Source organism: Solea solea, chromosome 17 (genome assembly GCF_958295425.1).
Source record: "Solea solea chromosome 17, fSolSol10.1, whole genome shotgun sequence".
Lineage (NCBI taxonomy): Eukaryota > Metazoa > Chordata > Actinopteri > Pleuronectiformes > Soleidae > Solea > Solea solea.
Window position 1 is genome coordinate 21,527,067 of NC_081150.1, and position 18,219 is coordinate 21,545,285.

The 18,219-nt window shown below is 42.1% G+C and overlaps 1 protein-coding gene across 2 annotated transcripts; it reads left to right on the top strand.

Moving 5' to 3' along the window:
- The first annotated feature begins 154 nt into the window (after window positions 1-154).
- Window positions 155-17,783, top strand: LOC131443449 (NACHT, LRR and PYD domains-containing protein 12-like). Of its 2 annotated transcripts, XM_058613103.1 has the most exons (17): window positions 155-385; window positions 1,318-1,407; window positions 5,150-5,242; window positions 5,324-5,437; window positions 5,861-5,989; window positions 6,407-6,485; window positions 8,015-8,204; window positions 8,289-10,089; window positions 10,186-10,359; window positions 13,496-13,669; window positions 13,768-13,941; window positions 14,032-14,205; window positions 14,303-14,476; window positions 14,567-14,740; window positions 14,838-15,011; window positions 17,071-17,117; window positions 17,198-17,783. In XM_058613103.1, exons 3-17 carry the CDS (start codon window positions 5,166-5,168, stop codon window positions 17,722-17,724), a joined length of 4,182 nt encoding a protein of 1,393 aa, XP_058469086.1. In that variant the 5' UTR covers window positions 155-385; window positions 1,318-1,407; window positions 5,150-5,165; the 3' UTR covers window positions 17,725-17,783. The 2 variants fall into 2 exon arrangements, with proteins under 2 accessions (XP_058469086.1, XP_058469087.1); XM_058613104.1 differs by lacking the exons at window positions 155-385; window positions 13,496-13,669 and having other exon boundaries at window positions 1,058-1,407.
- Window positions 17,784-18,219: the final 436 nt, after the last annotated feature.

Sequence of the window (18,219 nt, forward strand, 5' to 3'; positions counted from 1 at the left end):
GGCTCTACCACTCTTTATTCATCACGCTGAGTGCCAAACTGCGCACGACACTCGTGGCGTGTTCATAATAAGAGAGAAATAATAACACACAGCAAACAAAACATGCATTGACAAAAGATTTCGCTCCACCGTGCTCACCCTACGTCATGACTGACAACCAGCACCCAGTGAATGTGTTCAATTCACTCTTATCATTCTATTAATATCATTCTTACATTGACATTATATTCATATAATACATTCAAGTCCACAAACATAGATGTAGAACTCTCGCGCTGCCTCTTTATTTCCCGCTCGACTCATTTCCTGTAAGAGAAAGTGAAAGTAACTATTCTGTAACTTTGCTTCAGTCGCCATTTGAACTGCGCAGCACGAGGACAGACTGGTGAGTGTTGACGTGATTATGATGATAATATATGATGATATATGATGATATATGATGATATATGATGATTTAGTGCGTGTGAGTCAAGTATCTTAAAGTGAGACTTGAGCAAAAGTCTTAAAGTTTGACTTTACTCTACTTGAGTATCAAAAATCATTTCTGATATAAAATGTAGTCAAAGTTGCTAGAAATAACAAAGTCAGGTACAAATACGTGCAATGTGTACTTAAGTACAGTCATGAAGTATATGTACTGCTTAATCCTGACAGATTAGAATGGAAACTTCCAGCCTGTCATAACTCCAGTCAGTCGTCTTTTGTTTTTCCTAAATGTGACGTCATGTTTTCTTCTTTATGTCAATTCTACTCAAGCGTCCAAACCGAAACATAAAGTCCCGTCAAACGCGAACACAATGTTAAATGAGATTAAATGAACGATTGTAAATGATCATTTGGATTAAAAGTGAAATAATAATGTCATATATTCATATTACGATCAAAATAATGACTTGATTTAGTAGCTTTAAGTACTATAAGTACTATAAGTACTATAAGTGCTTAATGCACTAAAGTCGGATGAAGTGCTTTTACAGTGAACTTTTGGAGTAATCCAGGGTCAAAGTTGACTTGAACAAAACTGAGGTTATTCTTTCTTTGAAGTGGTATCAAATCCACATTTATGATTTAAATGTAATTGTACTTAGTACTTTTTGATGTCCTTGATGAACAAATATGCAGTTAATAAGTAATCCAGGATCTAATTGGACTTTTGCTCTCAAAACTGAGCTCATCAGCTGACTTGAATGCAGACAACAGCCCTTCAGTCACATACAGAGTAGCCTAGCACCATCTACTGGCACAAATATGTAAGTGACATGAACAGCAGGTTTCATAAAACACCTTCTCTGACAGAAAACTCCTGATGTGTTACAGTTTTCTCTCGTGTGATCACTGGACTGAACACAGATCCACATCAGACGTCCTCCAGGAAACATGAAGGAGATTTTCCACTCAAACTGAGAGGTAACTCTTTAAAGTGCTTTCAATATGATGCTTTCAGTGGAGCAGTGATAAGTCAGTGAGGAGCTTATTGTTGAGCTTATAGGAGTTTATGTGTGTTGGTATTGTACGTGTCTGTGTTGTTTACGTGTGTTGGTGTTGTACGTGTCTGTGTTGTTTACGTGTGTGATGTGCGTGTTGGTGTTGTACGCGTCTGTGTTGTTTACGTGTGTGTTATGTGTGTTGGTGTTGTACGTGTCTGTGTTGTTTACGTGTGTGTTGTGCGTGTTGGTGTTGTACGCGTCTGTGTTGTTTACGTGTGTGTTATGTGTGTTGGTGTTGTACGTGTCTGTGTTGTTTACGTGTGTGTTGTGCGTGTTGGTGTTGTACGCGTCTGTGTTGTTTACGTGTGTGTTGGTGTTGTACGCGTCTGTGTTGTTTACGTGTGTGTTGTGCGTGTTGGTGTTGTACGTGTCTGTGTTGTTTACGTGTGTGTTGTGCGTGTTGGTGTTGTACACGTCTGTATTGTTTACGTGTGTGTTGTGCTTGTTGGTGTTGTATGTGTCTGTGTTGTTTACGTGTGTGTTGTGCTTGTTGGTGTTGTACGTGTCTGTGTTGTTTACGTGTGTGTTGTGCTTGTAGGTGTTGTACGTGTCTGTGTTGTTTACGTGTGTGTTGTGCGTGTTGGTGTTGTACGTGTCTGTGTTGTTTATATGTGTGTTGTACGTGTCTGTTGTTTACGTGTGTGTTGTACGTGTCTGTGTTGTTTACGTGTGTGTTGTGCGTGTTGGTGTTGTACGCGTCTGTATTGTTTACGTCACGTGTGTGTTGTGCGTGTTGGTGTTGTACGTGTCTGTGTTGTTTATGTGTGTGTTGTGCGTGTTGGTGTTGTACGTGTCTGGGTTGTTTACGTGTGTGTTGTGCGTGTTGGTGTTGTACGTGTCGATGTTGTACTTGTCTGTGTTGTTTACGTGTGTGTTATGTGTGTTGGTGTTGTACGTGTCTGTGTTGTTTACGTGTGTGTTGTGCGTGTTGGTGTTGTACGCGTCTGTATTGTTTACGTGTGTGTTGGTGTTGTACGCGTCTGTGTTGTTTATATGTGTGTTGTGCGTGTTGGTGTTGTACGTGTCTGTGTTGTTTACGTGTGTGTTGTGCGTGTTGGTGTTGTACGCGTCTGTATTGTTTACGTGTGTGTTGGTGTTGTACGCGTCTGTGTTGTTTATGTGTATGTTGTGCATGTTGGTGTTGTACGTGTCTGTGTTATGTGTGTGTTGTGCGTGTTGGTGTTGTACGTGTCTGTGTTGTTTACGTGTGTGTTGTGCGTGTTGGTGTTGTACGCGTCTGTATTGTTTACGTGTGTGTTGGTGTTGTACGCGTCTGTGTTGTTTACGTGTGTGTTGTGCGTGTTGGTGTTGTACGTGTCTGTGTTGTTTACGTGTGTGTTGTGCGTGTTGGTGTTGTACGTGTCTGTGTTGTTTACGTGTGTGTTGTGCGTGTCTGTGTTGTTTACGTGTGTGTTGTGCGTGTTGGTGTTGTACGTGTCTGTATTGTTTACGTGTGTGTTGTGCGTGTTGGTGTTGTACGTGTCTGTGTTGTTTACGTGTGTGTTATGTGTGTTGGTGTTGTACGTGTCTGTGTTGTTTACGTGTGTGTTGTGCTTGTTGGTGTTGTACGTGTCTTTGTTGTTTACGTGTGTGTTATGTATGTTGGTGTTGTACGTGTCTGTGTTGTTTACGTGTGTGTTGTGCGTGTTGGTGTTGTACGTGCCTGTGTTGTTTATGTGTGTGTTGTACGTGTCTGTATTGTTTATTTGTGTGTTGTGCGTGTTGGTGTTGTACGTGTCTTTGTTGTTTACTTGTGTGTTGTACGTGTCTGTATTGTTTATGTGTGTGTTGTGCGTGTTGGTGTTGTACGCGTCTGTGTTGTTTATGTGTGTTGGTGTTGTACGTGTCTGTGTTGTTTACGTGTGTTGGTGTTGTACGTGTCTGGGTTGTTTACGTGTGTGTTGTGCGTGTTGGTGTTGTACGTGTCGATGTTGTACGTGTCTGTGTTGTTTACGTGTGTGTTATGTGTGTTGGTGTTGTACGTGTCTGTGTTGTTTACGTGTGTGTTGGTGTTGTACGCGTCTGTGTTGTTTATGTGTGTGTTGTGCATGTTGGTGTTGTACGTGTCTGTGTTGTTTACGTGTGTGTTGTGCGTGTTGGTGTTGTACGTGTCTGTGTTGTTTACGTGTGTGTTGTGCGTGTTGGTGTTGTACGTGTCTGTATTGTTTACGTGTGTGTTGTGCGTGTTGGTGTTGTACGTGTCTGTGTTGTTTACGTGTGTTATGTGTGTTGGTGTTGTACGTGTCTGTGTTGTTTACGTGTGTGTTGTGCGTGTTGGTGTTGTACGTGTCTGTGTTGTTTACGTGTGTGTTGTACGTGTCTGTATTGTTTATGTGTGTGTTGTGCGTGTTGGTGTTGTACGTGTCTGTGTTGTTTACGTGTGTGTTATGTGTGTTGGTGTTGTACGTGTCTGTGTTGTTTACGTGTGTGTTGTACGTGTCTGTATTGTTCATGTGTGTGTTGTGCGTGTTGGTGTTGTACGCGTCTGTGTTGTTTATGTGTGTTGGTGTTGTACGTGTCTGTGTTGTTTACGTGTGTTGGTGTTGTACGTGTCTGGGTTGTTTACGTGTGTGTTGTGCGTGTTGGTGTTGTACTTGTCGATGTTGTACGTGTCTGTGTTGTTTACGTGTGTGTTATGTGTGTTGGTGTTGTACGTGTCTGTGTTTACGTGTGTGTTGTGCGTGTTGGTGTTGTACGCGTCTGTGTTGTTTACGTGTGTGTTGGTGTTGTACGCGTCTGTGTTGTTTACGTGTGTTGTGCGTGTTGGTGTTGTACGTGTCTGTGTTGTTTACGTGTGTGTTGTGCGTGTTGGTGTTGTACGCGTCTGTATTGTTTACGTGTGTGTTGTGCTTGTTGGTGTTGTACGTGTCTGTGTTGTTTATGTGTGTGTTGTACGGGTTAGGGTAGGGTACGTAGGGTTAGGGTACGGGTTAGGGTACAAAAAGTTGTAACTTTTTGTCGACGTGTTGTTTTAACTGTGAAGCTCATGAATCTCACGTCACTGATTCTGTTGTTCAGCGACTAAAATGTTTGTAAATCACTGGTTTAGAGGACATTTGTGCTTTTGGTGAAAGAGAAGTTCTGCTGGACTGAAAGATCAGATAGTGACTGATAATTTTATGTTTCCGGTGAAAACAGATTACAGCCATTGTAGGTGAAAAAAAAGGATCCAGAGGACGAGGTCATATTTTGATAAGATTTAAGAAACTTGAGTTAAATTAAATGTTTATTCTCAATCGTCACAATTAACGACATCTCTTCAAAGTCCAGATGTTTAACATACATATGTATCCATCTATTGGGCAGCTTCTTACCTGACCACCAGAGGCGGGCTCTTCTGTTAAACCAGTGGACTCACCTGCAGTGAAGGGCTGTAAAGTGTGATGCAAACAGCGTCTTGAGTGAGTTGTGAGTCGAGCTGTGACGTTCACGAACGAGTCAAATCTTTTTAACGGCTCTTTGAAATGAACCAGTAACTGAGTGACTGACAGTCCATTATTAGCATAAACCAATGGGCTGTGCCGATTGTTCAGTCAGCCAATGAGGGTCATGTCGGCCAATTCTGTGGTTAAAAAAAGTCTTCTTGCTGACCAGCCCACATTAGGTCATTGTGGTCCACCCATGTTAGCAGAACTTGTAATGAGCGAGTTTTATTCTCCCAGCAGGTGGCGCTCTGCTATGAATCAGATCAAGGACAGTGAAGAGGAAGCTCCGCCCTCTAAAACCACTCTGTGTGAGGAACATGAGGGTCAGAGGTGAGATGAGGATCTCATGGATCATGTGACTCGTCTCCATGTCACAGCTCAGTGTTTTATTTACACATCATGTGTTTGTAGGAGGATCCATCAACAGAGACCAGACTTCACTGGACCTGGACCTGGACCCAGCTGTGTGTCCATGAAGAGTGACTGGTCCATGGCTCAACCTGTGAGCTTCAAACAAGAACAGAGGTCAGATGATATAGGGTGGAGGTCTTCACAGGTCAACAACTCAAATGATCCACCATGTAGCACCAGAGACACCTAATATTTGAGAATTCAGACCCAGACCCATGCAGACCCAAGACATTCTGGACCCAAGTCCCAAACAGACCCGTCCCCATTTAATCTCAGATCTGGACCCATGAAAAAATAGGAAATGTTGAATAATTGTGGAACAGTCCTGGCTCACATGCTTGGGTTTGGGTAAAGTGATCTGACTGAAGATCTGGAAGTCTTAAATGTGTTAATCAGTGTAGTGTTTGACACCATCTGGGTCACACTCAACCATTTCTGACACAAACCTGTTTTCCTTGTGTCTCCTGATACTGTAGATCATTAATGAGATCAATCACAGCAGATGTTGTAATTACATGTCATGTCCTGTGTTTGTAGGAGGATCCGTCAACAGGGACCAGACTCTGCCAGACCTGGACCTAGACCCAGCTGTGTGTCCATGAAGAGTGACCGGTCTATAGGTCGTTCTATTGACTTCAAGGATGGACAAAAACATGTTGAACTGATGTAAGATTTTCACCCATAGTAACACACACTTACATGATCCTCCACCAGGGGGAGCCTGTCTAGGTCAAAACATGTTGAATCCAGAAAAACACTCTTCTTCTCTTTGGTGGACCAATGTTGTTTTTCTGTCTCCACTAAACGTCTTCAGCCTGTCCTCGTCTCTGAATACGTTTCCAGCAGTAAATCTAGTCAGAGTCCGTGATTGGTCAGGGACTCATGGACAAGCCTCTCTGATTGTGTCTTTGAGACTTCACACATAACAAACACTAGAGACTGTCCTTCAGGGACTTTTGTCTTCAACCTGTCAAACTCATGTCATGTGAACTTGGCTGAAGAAGAATCGTAGGTGCAGCACATTGAAAACCTGGTAGAAACAAATGATTGTTTAGTAAATGACACTGAATCTTTTCTCCTCAGAGTTGATCAGCAGAGGACAGAGGTTCTCAGTGGTCAGTCTGTCCAGCAGCATGGAGCAGACCTGGACTCCATATTTAAGGTGTGTAAATGTACAAACATGACACTACTGTTAATACTGAAGCAGAGTCCTGGGGCCTCATGTATAAACCGTGCGTACGCACAAAAAGACGGCGTACGCTTGCTTTCACGCACAGACGGCATGTATAAAAATGTACTTGGCGTGGAAGTTTGCGCATCGCAGCGCAAACTCTCGAGCTGCCGTGAGAATTTGCCGAGAGCTCCGCAAACTCTTGTCAGGTGGAGACGCTGCAATATTAAGCTCTGAAACTTATCACAGTGTTTGAAAATAATATTATTAATGTGTCTACAGTGACAAACATGAATTTTCTGTGACAAACAATACTGATACACCACGTACGTTTGAACATATGTGGATAACATCAGAGAGGACACTGAAGACAAAACTGATCCTGTGAGCACACACACACACTACAAACCTGTGTGTGTGTGTGTGTGTGTGTGTGTGTGAGAGAGAGAGAGGGAGACTCACTTATTTACTTTGAGCAAATTACACAAATGGATATTTTCTTTATGTAACACAGTGATGTAAACACAGCTGCTGACATGAACACATGAACACACGTCAGTCTATAATGTTTTAAACTCAAAATAAAGTTACAGACTCATTTGTTGTAAGAAAGCGGGACTTGAACGTTGAGTAGAACATTTTCTTTATCCCATTTTAATCCACACGATAACGAAATAACTTTAATCGGAAGAGAAAGGCGCAGCTGGTGCGCGCTCGTCAGCCGCTGGAGACTCCGGAACACCGGCATCGTTTTCCTCCCTCTTCCTCCCTCCCCAGCATATTGCGGTCAAGCCAGCCGTGGTTCCCGTTTGCCTGGTCAAATCAGCCGCACGTTTTTTTCGCGAATCTAACGTTTACGGTAATCGTAATGAAACGGCACTGAAGAGCTGGGAGGGACTGTTAGGAGTTCAAGATTCATACTGCTGGACTGAGTAGTATCCAGCGGCAGCCCCGGAGAGCAACAACCGGGAACAACACCCCGGTGTTATTTATTTATTCATTTATTCATTTACTCATTTATTTATTCATTCATTTATTTATTTATGTAAACTTAGTTTACACACCGAAACAGAGGATTCTGCCAGAAAACTCAAAGAAGAAGAAGAAACGAAGAGAAAACTAGAAAGTAGTGAACGAAATACTTCCCCGACTACCTGCAAGCATAATATGAGGTACTTCCACTGTGTACTTTTTTAGTAATCTTCTGTCGAAATATGTAACAGAGGACAAGATTAAGTCTAATTCGCCCTACTTCGACATGGGATGAGAAGCTTATTTTCCATAAGTAGTCAGTGATTCACACACTATAGAACTTAGTGTGTGAGTTTCATAAATCTGAGATTTTCTTTGCGTACGTACTTTATAAATTTTGTGCGTACGCCGTCTTTTAGTATGAAAGCTGCGCACTCTTTTATACATGAGGCTCCTGGTCCTGACAGTCTGGATGCTGCTCTGTGGACCTGCAGGACTTCACTCTGTCACTGATCATCTGAGGTTAAACTTCACATGTTCTGTTCCAGCTGCTGGAGGAGAACATCATCCGCTTTGTGAAGAACGAGCTGAAGGAGATCCACAAGGTTCTGGATACAGATCACACAGAAGCCTCAGAGAGTCAGAGGGAGGATGAGGAGCAGAGGAGCAGCAGAGAGGCCTTTCTGAAGATCACAGAGGACTTTTTAAGGAGGATGAAGCAGGAGAAGCTAGCTGACAGTAAGAGGACTTTTAATGTGAAAGGAAGAACATCTTATTTTCTCAATGATCCACTCACTGATTTATTTTCTTGTGTTCTGTCAGAAATCAGAGCTTCAGCTTGTCGACGTGAACTCAAATCAAACCTGAAGAAGAAGTTCCAGTGTTTGTTTGAGGGCGTGGCTAAAGCAGGAAACCCCACCCTTCTGAATGAGATCTTCACAGAGCTCTACATCACAGAGGGAGGGACTGGAGAGGTCAATGAAGAACATGAGGTCAGACAGATTGAAAGAGCTTCCTGGAAACCAGACAGACCAGAAACAACCATCAGACAAGAAGACATCTTTAAAGCCTCAGCTGGAAGAGACGGACCAATCAGAAGAATGATGACAAAGGGCGTGGCTGGCATTGGGAAAACAGTGTTAACACAGAAGTTCACTCTGGACTGGGCTGAAGACAAAAGCAACCAGGACGTACAGTTCATGTTTCCCTTCACCTTCAGAGAGCTGAATGTGCTGAAAGAGAAGAAGTTCAGTTTGGTGGAACTCATCCATCACTTCTTCACTGAAACCAAAGAAGCAGGAATCTGCAGGTTTGAAGACTTTAAGGTGGTCTTCATCTTTGATGGTCTGGACGAGTGTCGACTTCCTCTGGACTTCCACAACACTGAGATCCTGACTGATGTCACAGCGTCCACCTCAGTGGACGTGCTGCTGACAAACCTCATCAGGGGGAAACTGCTTCCCTCTGCTCGGCTCTGGATAACCACACGACCTGCAGCAGCCAATCAGATCCCTCCTGACTGTGTGGACATGGTGACAGAGGTCAGAGGGTTCACGGACCCACAGAAGGAGGACTACTTCAGGAAGAGGTTCAGAGATGAGGAGCAGGCCAGGAGGATCATCTCCCACATCCAGGCATCACGAAGCCTCCACATCATGTGCCACATCCCAGTCTTCTGCTGGATCACTGCAACAGTTCTGGAGAACATGCTGAAAACCAGAGATGGAGGAGAACTGCCCAAGACCCTGACTGAGATGTACATCCACTTCCTGGTGGTTCAGTCCAAATTGAAGAGGTTCAAATATGATGGAGGAGCTGAGACAGATCCACACTGGAGTCCAGAGAACAGGAAGATGATTGAGTCTCTGGGGAAACTGGCTTTTGAGCAGCTGCAGAAAGGAAACCTGATCTTCTATGAATCAGACCTGACAGAGTGTGGCATCGATATCACAGCAGCTTCAGTTTACTCAGGAGTCTTCACTCAGATCTTTAAAGAGGAGAGAGGCCTGTACCAGGACAAGGTCTTCTGCTTTGTCCATCTGAGTGTTCAGGAGTTTCTGGCTGCTCTTCATGTTCATCTGACCTTCATCAACTCTGGAACAAATCTGTTGTCAGAACCAACAACGAGCCAGTGGTCCAGACCGTTTAGAAAAAAACCTAAACTGAATCATCTGCACCAGAGTGCTGTGGACGAGGCCTTACTGAGTCCAAATGGACACCTGGACTTGTCCCTCCGCTTCCTCCTGGGTCTTTCACTGGAGACCAATCAGAAGCTCTTAAGAGGTCTACTGACACAAACAGGAAGTGGTTCACAGACCAATCAGGAAACAGTTGAGTACATCAAGAAGAAGATCAGTGAGAATCTGTCAGCAGAGAGAAGCATCAACCTGTTCCACTGTCTGAATGAACTGAACCATCGTTCTCTTGTGGAGGAGATCCAAGAGTCCCTCACATCAGGACGCCTGTCCACAGAGACACTGTCTCCTGCTCAGTGGTCAGCTCTGGTCTTCATCTTACTGTCATCAGGAAAAGATCTGGAAGAGTTTGACCTGAAGAAATACTCTGCTTCAGAGGAGGCTCTTCTGAAGCTGCTGCCGGTGGTCAAAGCCTCTAACGAAGCTCTGTACGTGGATCAGTATATAAATATTAATAAGACATATTCTAAAGAGCACAAGACAAACATGTTTAACCTTTTGTTCATCACTGTTTTCTACCTCAGACTGAGTGGCTGTAACCTCTCAAAAAGAAGCTGTGGAGCTCTGTCCTCAGTCCTCAGCTCTGTGTCCTCTCGTCTGAGACACGTGGACCTGAGTAACAACGACCTGCAGGATCCAGGAGTGAAGCTGCTGTGTGATGGACTGAAGAGTCCTCACTGTTCTCTGGAGACTCTCAGGTTGGTGCTCAGCTGATTTATTTGGACAATTCTACTCTGATTATTTTTTTATTTTATTTTTTTATAATTGATTTTTTATTGACATTCAGAAACAGACATTCACATCCGGCAAAACATACATGCATACATCTCACATCTGTTGTCTGCTCTAAATGCCTAGACAAAAAAACAAAAGGAAAAACACACATTAGCAACTATGTACAAGTTAGATTTCCACAGTTCCTCCAGCAGACAGGGGAATTATCATCATAGTGAGACTTCTGAGAAGGTGTAATAAAGTACCTAATCAAGCGTTTCCATCCAAATTCCCTCCACTTCTGTGAGCTGGTACATCTCCATTGATACCTCCAAATTGTTGTCCATTCTTCCTCCGATATATTTATCCCTCCTTCCTTCTCCCATTTTATTTTAATATATGAAGTAGAGTGAGATTTCACATTAGACAGACCCTTATATAAGCATGACACAGTTTTAATAATAGCTTCCGAATCGTAGGCTTTTGTAAATAATTGAATTAGACATGTGTTTATCTTTGTTAGATTTTTCATCTTTGTATTGACGTAATGCCGTAACTGCAGGTATCTATAAAAGTCTTGTTTTTCTAAAACATGTGTCCTTTTAAGCGTTTCAAAACTGAGTAACTTTCCATCTTTCATTACTCTACATAAGGCTGTTATACCGTTAGCTATCCAGTCCTTAAATCTAGAATCCAATTTATTAGGTCTAAAATCCGAATCATAAGCACACCATTTAAGAGCCAAAATATCATTTTCAAGTTTATGTTCTTTTATAATAATTTTCCATACTTTAGGCATCTACGCTCATCACAATTGCTTCAGTTTGATTTCTTTGTATATGATCCATAATATGTAGTGTCTTTGGTATATTGTCTTGTGTTTGGCGTTGGTGTATGAAACCTGTCTGATCATTATGTATCAGTGTCGGCAGGAATTCTTCTAATCGTTTGGCCATAACAGAAGTAAATCATTTATAGTCCACATTAAGAACAGAGATTGGCCTAAAAGAGCCACTCTCCACTTTATCCTTGCCTTCTTTTGGTATGGCTGAAATGATTGCCTCCTTCCAGCTGGGTGGCGTTTGCGCATTTTTTAAAGCCCAATTCAGAGTAGGAAGTAAAACAGGTATTAGTTCTTTTTTAAATTCCTTGTACCACTCTGCCGTGTAGCCATCAGATCCTGGTGATTTGCTTAATTTAAGTCTACCAATTGCAACTTTTAATTCTTCTTCAGTTATATCCGCAGTCATCATTTTATTTTGATTTTCATCGAGAGTGGGTAAATCTAGGGAATTCAGGAAGCTGTCAATTTGGGCCACACTCCCACCTGGGACTTCAGAATATAAGGTTTTGTAAAACACTTCAAAAGCTTCCTGAATTTCATTTAGTTTATTTTTTATCGCTTTTGTCCTTGGATCCCTAATTTTATGAATTGTATTTTCGGCTATCCTTTTTTTCAATTTCCATGCCAATACTTTCATAGATTTGGAGCCACTTTCGTATTCTTTCTGTTTCAGAAACATTAAATCTTTCTCGATATCTTGTGTGGCCAAATGATTAATTTCATTCCTGGTGTGTCTAATTTATCTCAATGTATTCTGTGCTAAATCTAATTTCTGTTTTCCTTCTAGTATCTTTAGCTTGTTTTTTAAATCCTCTAACTTTTTATTCCTATTTTTTTTCTTAAATGACGATATTGCTATAATTTTCCCTCTCAGAACAGCCTTCAGAGTATCCCATAACATGGGAGGTGAAATCTCTCCAGTATCATTGAATTCTAAGAAGAGACACATTTCTGATTTAATTTGTGCCTTAAAAGACAGATCATTCAACAGACTGGAATTCAATTTCCATGTATTATTTTTTGATCGCAGGCCAAAATCAGCGGATAAGTATACTGGTGCATGGTCACTTAGATCTATTGTCCCGATTCCACAAGTATGTATTTTATCTTTATCCTTCCCAAATGTTATGAAATAATCTATTCTTGTATAGAGAGAGTGAGGAGCAGAGTAGTAAGTGTAATCCCTTCTGTTAGGGAAAAAATCTCGCCATATATCAATCAAGCCCACCTCCTCAAATAGTGTGTTTACTTTCTTATAGAAGGACTTCCTATCCTGGGTTTTTCCACAAGATGAGTCCAACTTTGGCTGCAGATGTATATTTAGATCCCCTCCACAGATCAAGAGGCCTTCTGTTTCAGTTACCATGATATTGGTTATTTTTTGGAAGAAACTAATGTCACTCCCTGGGGGTGCATAGACATTCACTAAGGTAATTGGATTCCCATCTATCTTACCCCTTACTTAAAATAAACGTGCCCTCTTTATCACCCATTTCGAATACTTTTTCAAAATGTAGCTTGTTTGAAATGAGAATAGCAACTCCTCTTCTATGCCCTGATTTGTATGAAGAAAAAAACAGATTTGTAAAGCCCCTTTTCTTTAGCTTTATATGCTCCTTGTCTGTCAAATGGGTCTCTTGTAAATAAACCACATGGGCTTTCTCTGTTCTCACTTTAGATAGGATTTTACTACGTTTAACTGGATTCAACAGCCCATTGACATTAAACGAAATGAATTTTAATTTGTCACTAGCCATACTTATTTACTTGTAAGTGTACCAACAAACTTAACAAGATGAAAATTGAAAGATCTGCTCCCTGAACAAATAACAACACCAAACATAAGCAAGAAATAGAAAAAAGGACAAACAAAAAGAGTGATCCCAAGGCTGGGGTCTCTAAGAAAAGACCCTGGCCTGAGCTAGATAAAATATCTAGCTGTGAGTGAAAGCCTCTCCCACCTGTGGGCTGAGGGCCCCCACCATGGCGCTCTAAAAAAGAAAAGAAAAGGTCTCTGTTCATTCCACAGAAAATGTGTCCTTATACAGCAACCCTCGCCTGTATATATATTCTCATCATGTGGTGAATATAGCACGTTCTGTTTAGCTTTCCAACTCTTCAAAAATCAGTCAAAGCTTATACTTCTTCTGGAGAGGATGGGGACTGCCTTCTGAAAGCTTGCAGTTTCTCCTTGATACCCTTCTCTCGCTCCTCACCTGTCCCTGATTATTTTTTTAATTACATATGTGAATAGATTTTCTTGAACTCCTCCTCAGAATGAGTGGCTGTAAACTCTCAGAGAGAAGCTGTGAAGCTCTGTCCTCAGTCCTCAGCTCTGTGTCCTCTCGTATGAGACACGTGGACCTGAGTAACAACGACCTGCAGGATTCAGGAGTGAAGCTGCTGTGTGATGGACTGAAGAGTCTTCACTGTTCTCTGGAGACTCTCAGGTCAGAACTCTGACTCAGACTCTTTGCTTCTTTAGGTTCTAGTTGATGCAGATGTTTTTTTCTGAATCACTGAGTTCATCATATATTCTTAACTCCAGTCTGTCAGGTTGTCTGGTCTCAAAGGAAGGATGTTCTTCTCTGACCTCAGCTCTGAACTCAAACCCCTCCCATCTGAGAGAACTGGACCTGAGTAACAATGACCTGCAGTATCCAGGAGTGAAGCTGCTGTGTGATGGACTGAAGAGTCCTCACTGTTCTCTGGAGACTCTCAGGTTGGTGCTCAGCTGATTTATATGGACAATTCTACTCTGATTATTTTTTTAATTAGATATGTGAATAGATTTTCTTGAACTCCTCCTCAGAATGAGTGGCTGTAAACTCTCAGAGAGAAGCTGTGAAGCTCTGTCCTCAGTCCTCAGCTCTGTGTCCTCTCGTCTGAGACACGTGGACCTGAGTAACAACGACCTGCAAGATCCAGGAGTGAAGCTGCTGTGTGATGGACTGAAGAGTCCTCACTGTTCTCTGGAGACTCTCAGGTCAGGACTCTGACTCAGACTCTTTGCTTCTTTAGGTTCTTGTTGATGAAGATGTTTTTTCTGAATCACTGACTTCATCATATCTTCTTAACTCCAGTCTGTCAGGTTGTCTGGTCTCAGAGGAAGGATGTTCTTCTCTGACCTCAGCTCTGAACTCAAACCCCTCCCATCTGAGAGAACTGGACCTGAGTAACAATGACCTGCAGGATCCAGGAGTGAAGCTGCTGTGTGATGGACTGAAGAGTCCTCACTGTTCTCTGGAGACTCTCAGGTTGGTGCTCAGCTGATTTATATGGACAATTCTACTCTGATTATTTTTTTAATTAGATATGTGAATAGATTTTCTTGAACTCCTCCTCAGAATGAGTGGCTGTAAACTCTCAGAGAGAAGCTGTGAAGCTCTGTCCTCAGTCCTCAGCTCTGTGTCCTCTCGTCTGAGACACGTGGACCTGAGTAACAACGACCTGCAGGATCCAGGAGTGAAGCTGCTGTGTGATGGACTGAAGAGTCCTCACTGTTCTCTGGAGACTCTCAGGTCAGGACTCTGACTCAGACTCTTTGCTTCTTTAGGTTCTTGTTGATGAAGATGTTTTTTCTGAATCACTGAGTTCATCATATCTTCTTAACTCCAGTCTGTCAGGTTGTCTGGTCTCAGAGGAAGGATGTTCTTCTCTGACCTCAGCTCTGAACTCAAACCCCTCCCATCTGAGAGAACTGGACCTGAGCTACAATCATCCAGGAGACTCAGGAGAGAAGCTGCTGTCTGCTGGACTGAAGAGTCCTCACTGGAGACTGGACACTCTCAGGTATTCTCCTCTTCCTCCTCCTCTTCCTCTTCATGTTCATCAGCAGTATTCAAACTTGTCAGCAGGTTCAGGTTGAAGATGTCCTGTTATCATGTTTTCCTCTGTCAGTGAGTATAACCAAACATTAGTGACACTTTTTAGACACCTCGTGAGAACGAGGATCAAACAACCGTAATTCAAATATAAGGTTTATGGTTTTTAGACCCACAATACTGCGATTTGAAACACTGTAAAAAATACAAATGAAATCCCTCTATTTTATCTATTTTCTTTGTTTACTTGGTTTGTGCTGGGCCAACTTGTTGCTGGTTTACTCGTGGTGGGTTTCAAATGTATGAACAGAAGTTGTCTTCTGTGTTGTCCACGTGGTGGCGCTGCTGAGTAAATGCGTAGCCTCCTGAAACTGTGGTCTCTGGTTCTGCAGACACCGGCCGTTTCTCAATATCCATACTTGTGCGTACTTGTGCGTACTTGCGTACTCCGGTACTGTTCAAGTGCTGTTCCAATTCTCAAGTAAGCGAACAGCGAGGACCCGGAAGTATTCTCGCTCCATTTTTACCAGGTATGCATCGGAGGTGACTTGAGCGTACTTGGGATGGCCATGTATCCCAGAATACTGAAGTATATGAACTAAGAAGAACACATTAACACAGCTAAAGTTTAATACTTAAATGTATTGATGATTGACATTAATAAGTAAACATGAGACAAGAGGGTCTCTTGGACACATGACAAGTCAGACCATACGTTTTACAATAGGCATCCTGTATAGGACAGGAAACTTGAGGGTCTGTTTTGAATATGGTTAGTTAGGAAATATAGATGTCTCTTGTTTGACTAAATGGTGATATTGTCCAATTTAAAGATCATGGGACAGTATGGTATATCCGGACCCAACTTGTTTTTCAAGTTGTTGCATTATGGAAACAGGAGAAAGGCGGGGGTCGAAACATGTGATGCCTGCAAATAAGAATGCTAGAAAATCTATATAAGGTTAGTTTTGCTTTTCTGAGGCAGAATTGTTCGGAGATTCGGCAAGAACACATTCTCCCGAGCTGCTGCAGAGCTTGGTTCTGACGCCTGACTTGTGACTAAATCAAATCCCTTTGTTCGGTACAAGTCCTGTGTCAGTGGGGTCTTCTCCTGCATCATCAACTCATCACCTATCGTTCATAAGAAGAAGGAAGCCTGACAAAAACGACAAAAACGATAAGCTCCGCCTCTGCGGACGCTCGGCGCTCACTGTGCCCGGCACAGAGCAGCGTGACCTCGGCCTGTCCTGATGAAATGATCCGCTGGCTCAGACGTCGCTGTCATTAGATGCTCGGTGTGATCCATAGATTTGTTGTTGACGTGTTATTTTGTTTTTAATGGAAACGTTTTGACCTGACAGTTTAAAAGTTTGTATATTGTTAATGTTTTATTTATTTTAACTTTGAATGTTAGATTTATATTAAAGTCGCACGATCATTGTATCTGTATTTAAATATAATATGTAAATATTAGATATGTAGAGTAGTATATATTTGTACAAGTCATATATATATATATATACTACTCTACAATGCTGTAATACATCTATTTTCCACATTGTATAATTTGTATTGTATATTTTAATAGAAATAAATTAATAAATGAAGTTAAATATTTAAAATGTAAAAATAATAACAACATATATATGCATTTATTAAAAGTATTTCATATGTTCATTTATCAACACCGTAGGTGGCGCTAATGAGCCTGCAGCACTGCAGCACTACAGCAGAACTACAGCAGAACAATACATACATACTTGCATACTTGAGTATTGAGAAACAACCACATACTTGTGTACTCCTGTACTTGGCAAGTATATACTCCCAGCGTACTTCTCAAGTATATACTTCCCAAGTAAGCAAGTACATACTTGCATACTTGAGTATTGAGAAACAGCCACCGTCTTCTCTTTGAAACACACCTGTCCTTGTAGTTCATCATTGTGTCCACCAGAGTGCGTCATTAAGACAACAGTTTGGACTCATGTTGGACAGAAACTCATTCAGACTGTTTCTTCCTCCAGGATGGACCATGCTGGAGAGCAGTGGTTAAAACCTGGTCTCAGGAAGTGTAAGTATGGATTTACAGGAAATAACAACATATCAGCTGATCATCAATAAACTGCAGCTGTGTCTCGTTGTCTTCATCAGATTCATGTGAACTGGAACTGGACACAAACACAATGCACAGAAACCTCAAACTGTCTGACGACAACAGGAAAGTGACCCATGTGACAGAAGATCAGTGGTATCCTGATCATCCAGACAGATTTGACGTCTGGTCTCAGCTGCTGTGTAGACCTGGTCTGACTGGTCGCTGTTACTGGGAGGTCAAGTGGAGAGGAACTGTTTATATATCACTGAGTTACAGAGGAATCAAGAGGAAAGGCGACAGTTATGACTGTGTGTTTGGACATAATGATCAGTCCTGGAGTCTGATCTGCTCTGATGTTCATGGTAACTTTGTCCGTCACTGTGGGACACGAACACCCATCATGTCCTCTGTCTCTCACAGAGTATCAGTGTATGTGGACTGTCCTGCTGGGACTCTGTCCTTCTACAGCGTCTCCTCTGACTCACTGATCCACCTCCACACCTTCAGGACCACGTTCACTGAACCGGTTTATCCTGGGTTCTGGGTCTGTCCTGGTTCCTCAGTGTCTCTGTGTCCTCTGTAGGACATGAAGAGACAGCAGCTTCAGTGGTGGACGAGGTCAAAGCTCATCTCAGTCATTCTTTTTTGAAACCATCAATAAATAAAGACTTAAAAAATCAACATGTCTGTCATTAACTGAGCCGCCGTCCTGCGCTGTGAGCGCCCCCTGCTGCTGAGAACCAGCCTGAAACACACAGGTTCACACACACTGAGATAAAAATAACAAAAAGTGAATGTTTGAAAGTGAAATTAAAAGATACAGAAAGTAAAATCAATTAAAAATGAATAAATGCTTTATATAAAATAAAAAGAAAGAAGTCAAAATAATATAAAATAAAATTCAAGGTTTTCAATCCAATAGAAAACAAAGTAAATAAAGATGTTAAGTTTGACTCTTTGTCTGAAGAACATCATCTTCTCACTGACGAGCCTTTCTGTCCCAGCATGCACTGCTTCTCCTCCTCCTCCTCTTCATGCTGCCTGACAACAGCGCCCCCTGCTGCGTGTGAGCAGAACA

Excerpts from the sequence above, each read along its gene's own strand:
- LOC131443449 (XM_058613103.1), top strand. The coding sequence starts at position 5,166 with ATGAATCAGATCAAGGACAGTGAAGAGGAAGCTCCGCCCTCTAAAACC. Across the intron at positions 5,243-5,323 it reads GAGGAACATGAGGGTCAGAG|GAGGATCCATCAACAGAGAC; the intron begins GTGAGATGAGGA and ends ATGTGTTTGTAG. Across the intron at positions 13,942-14,031 it reads TGTTCTCTGGAGACTCTCAG|AATGAGTGGCTGTAAACTCT; the intron begins GTTGGTGCTCAG and ends ACTCCTCCTCAG.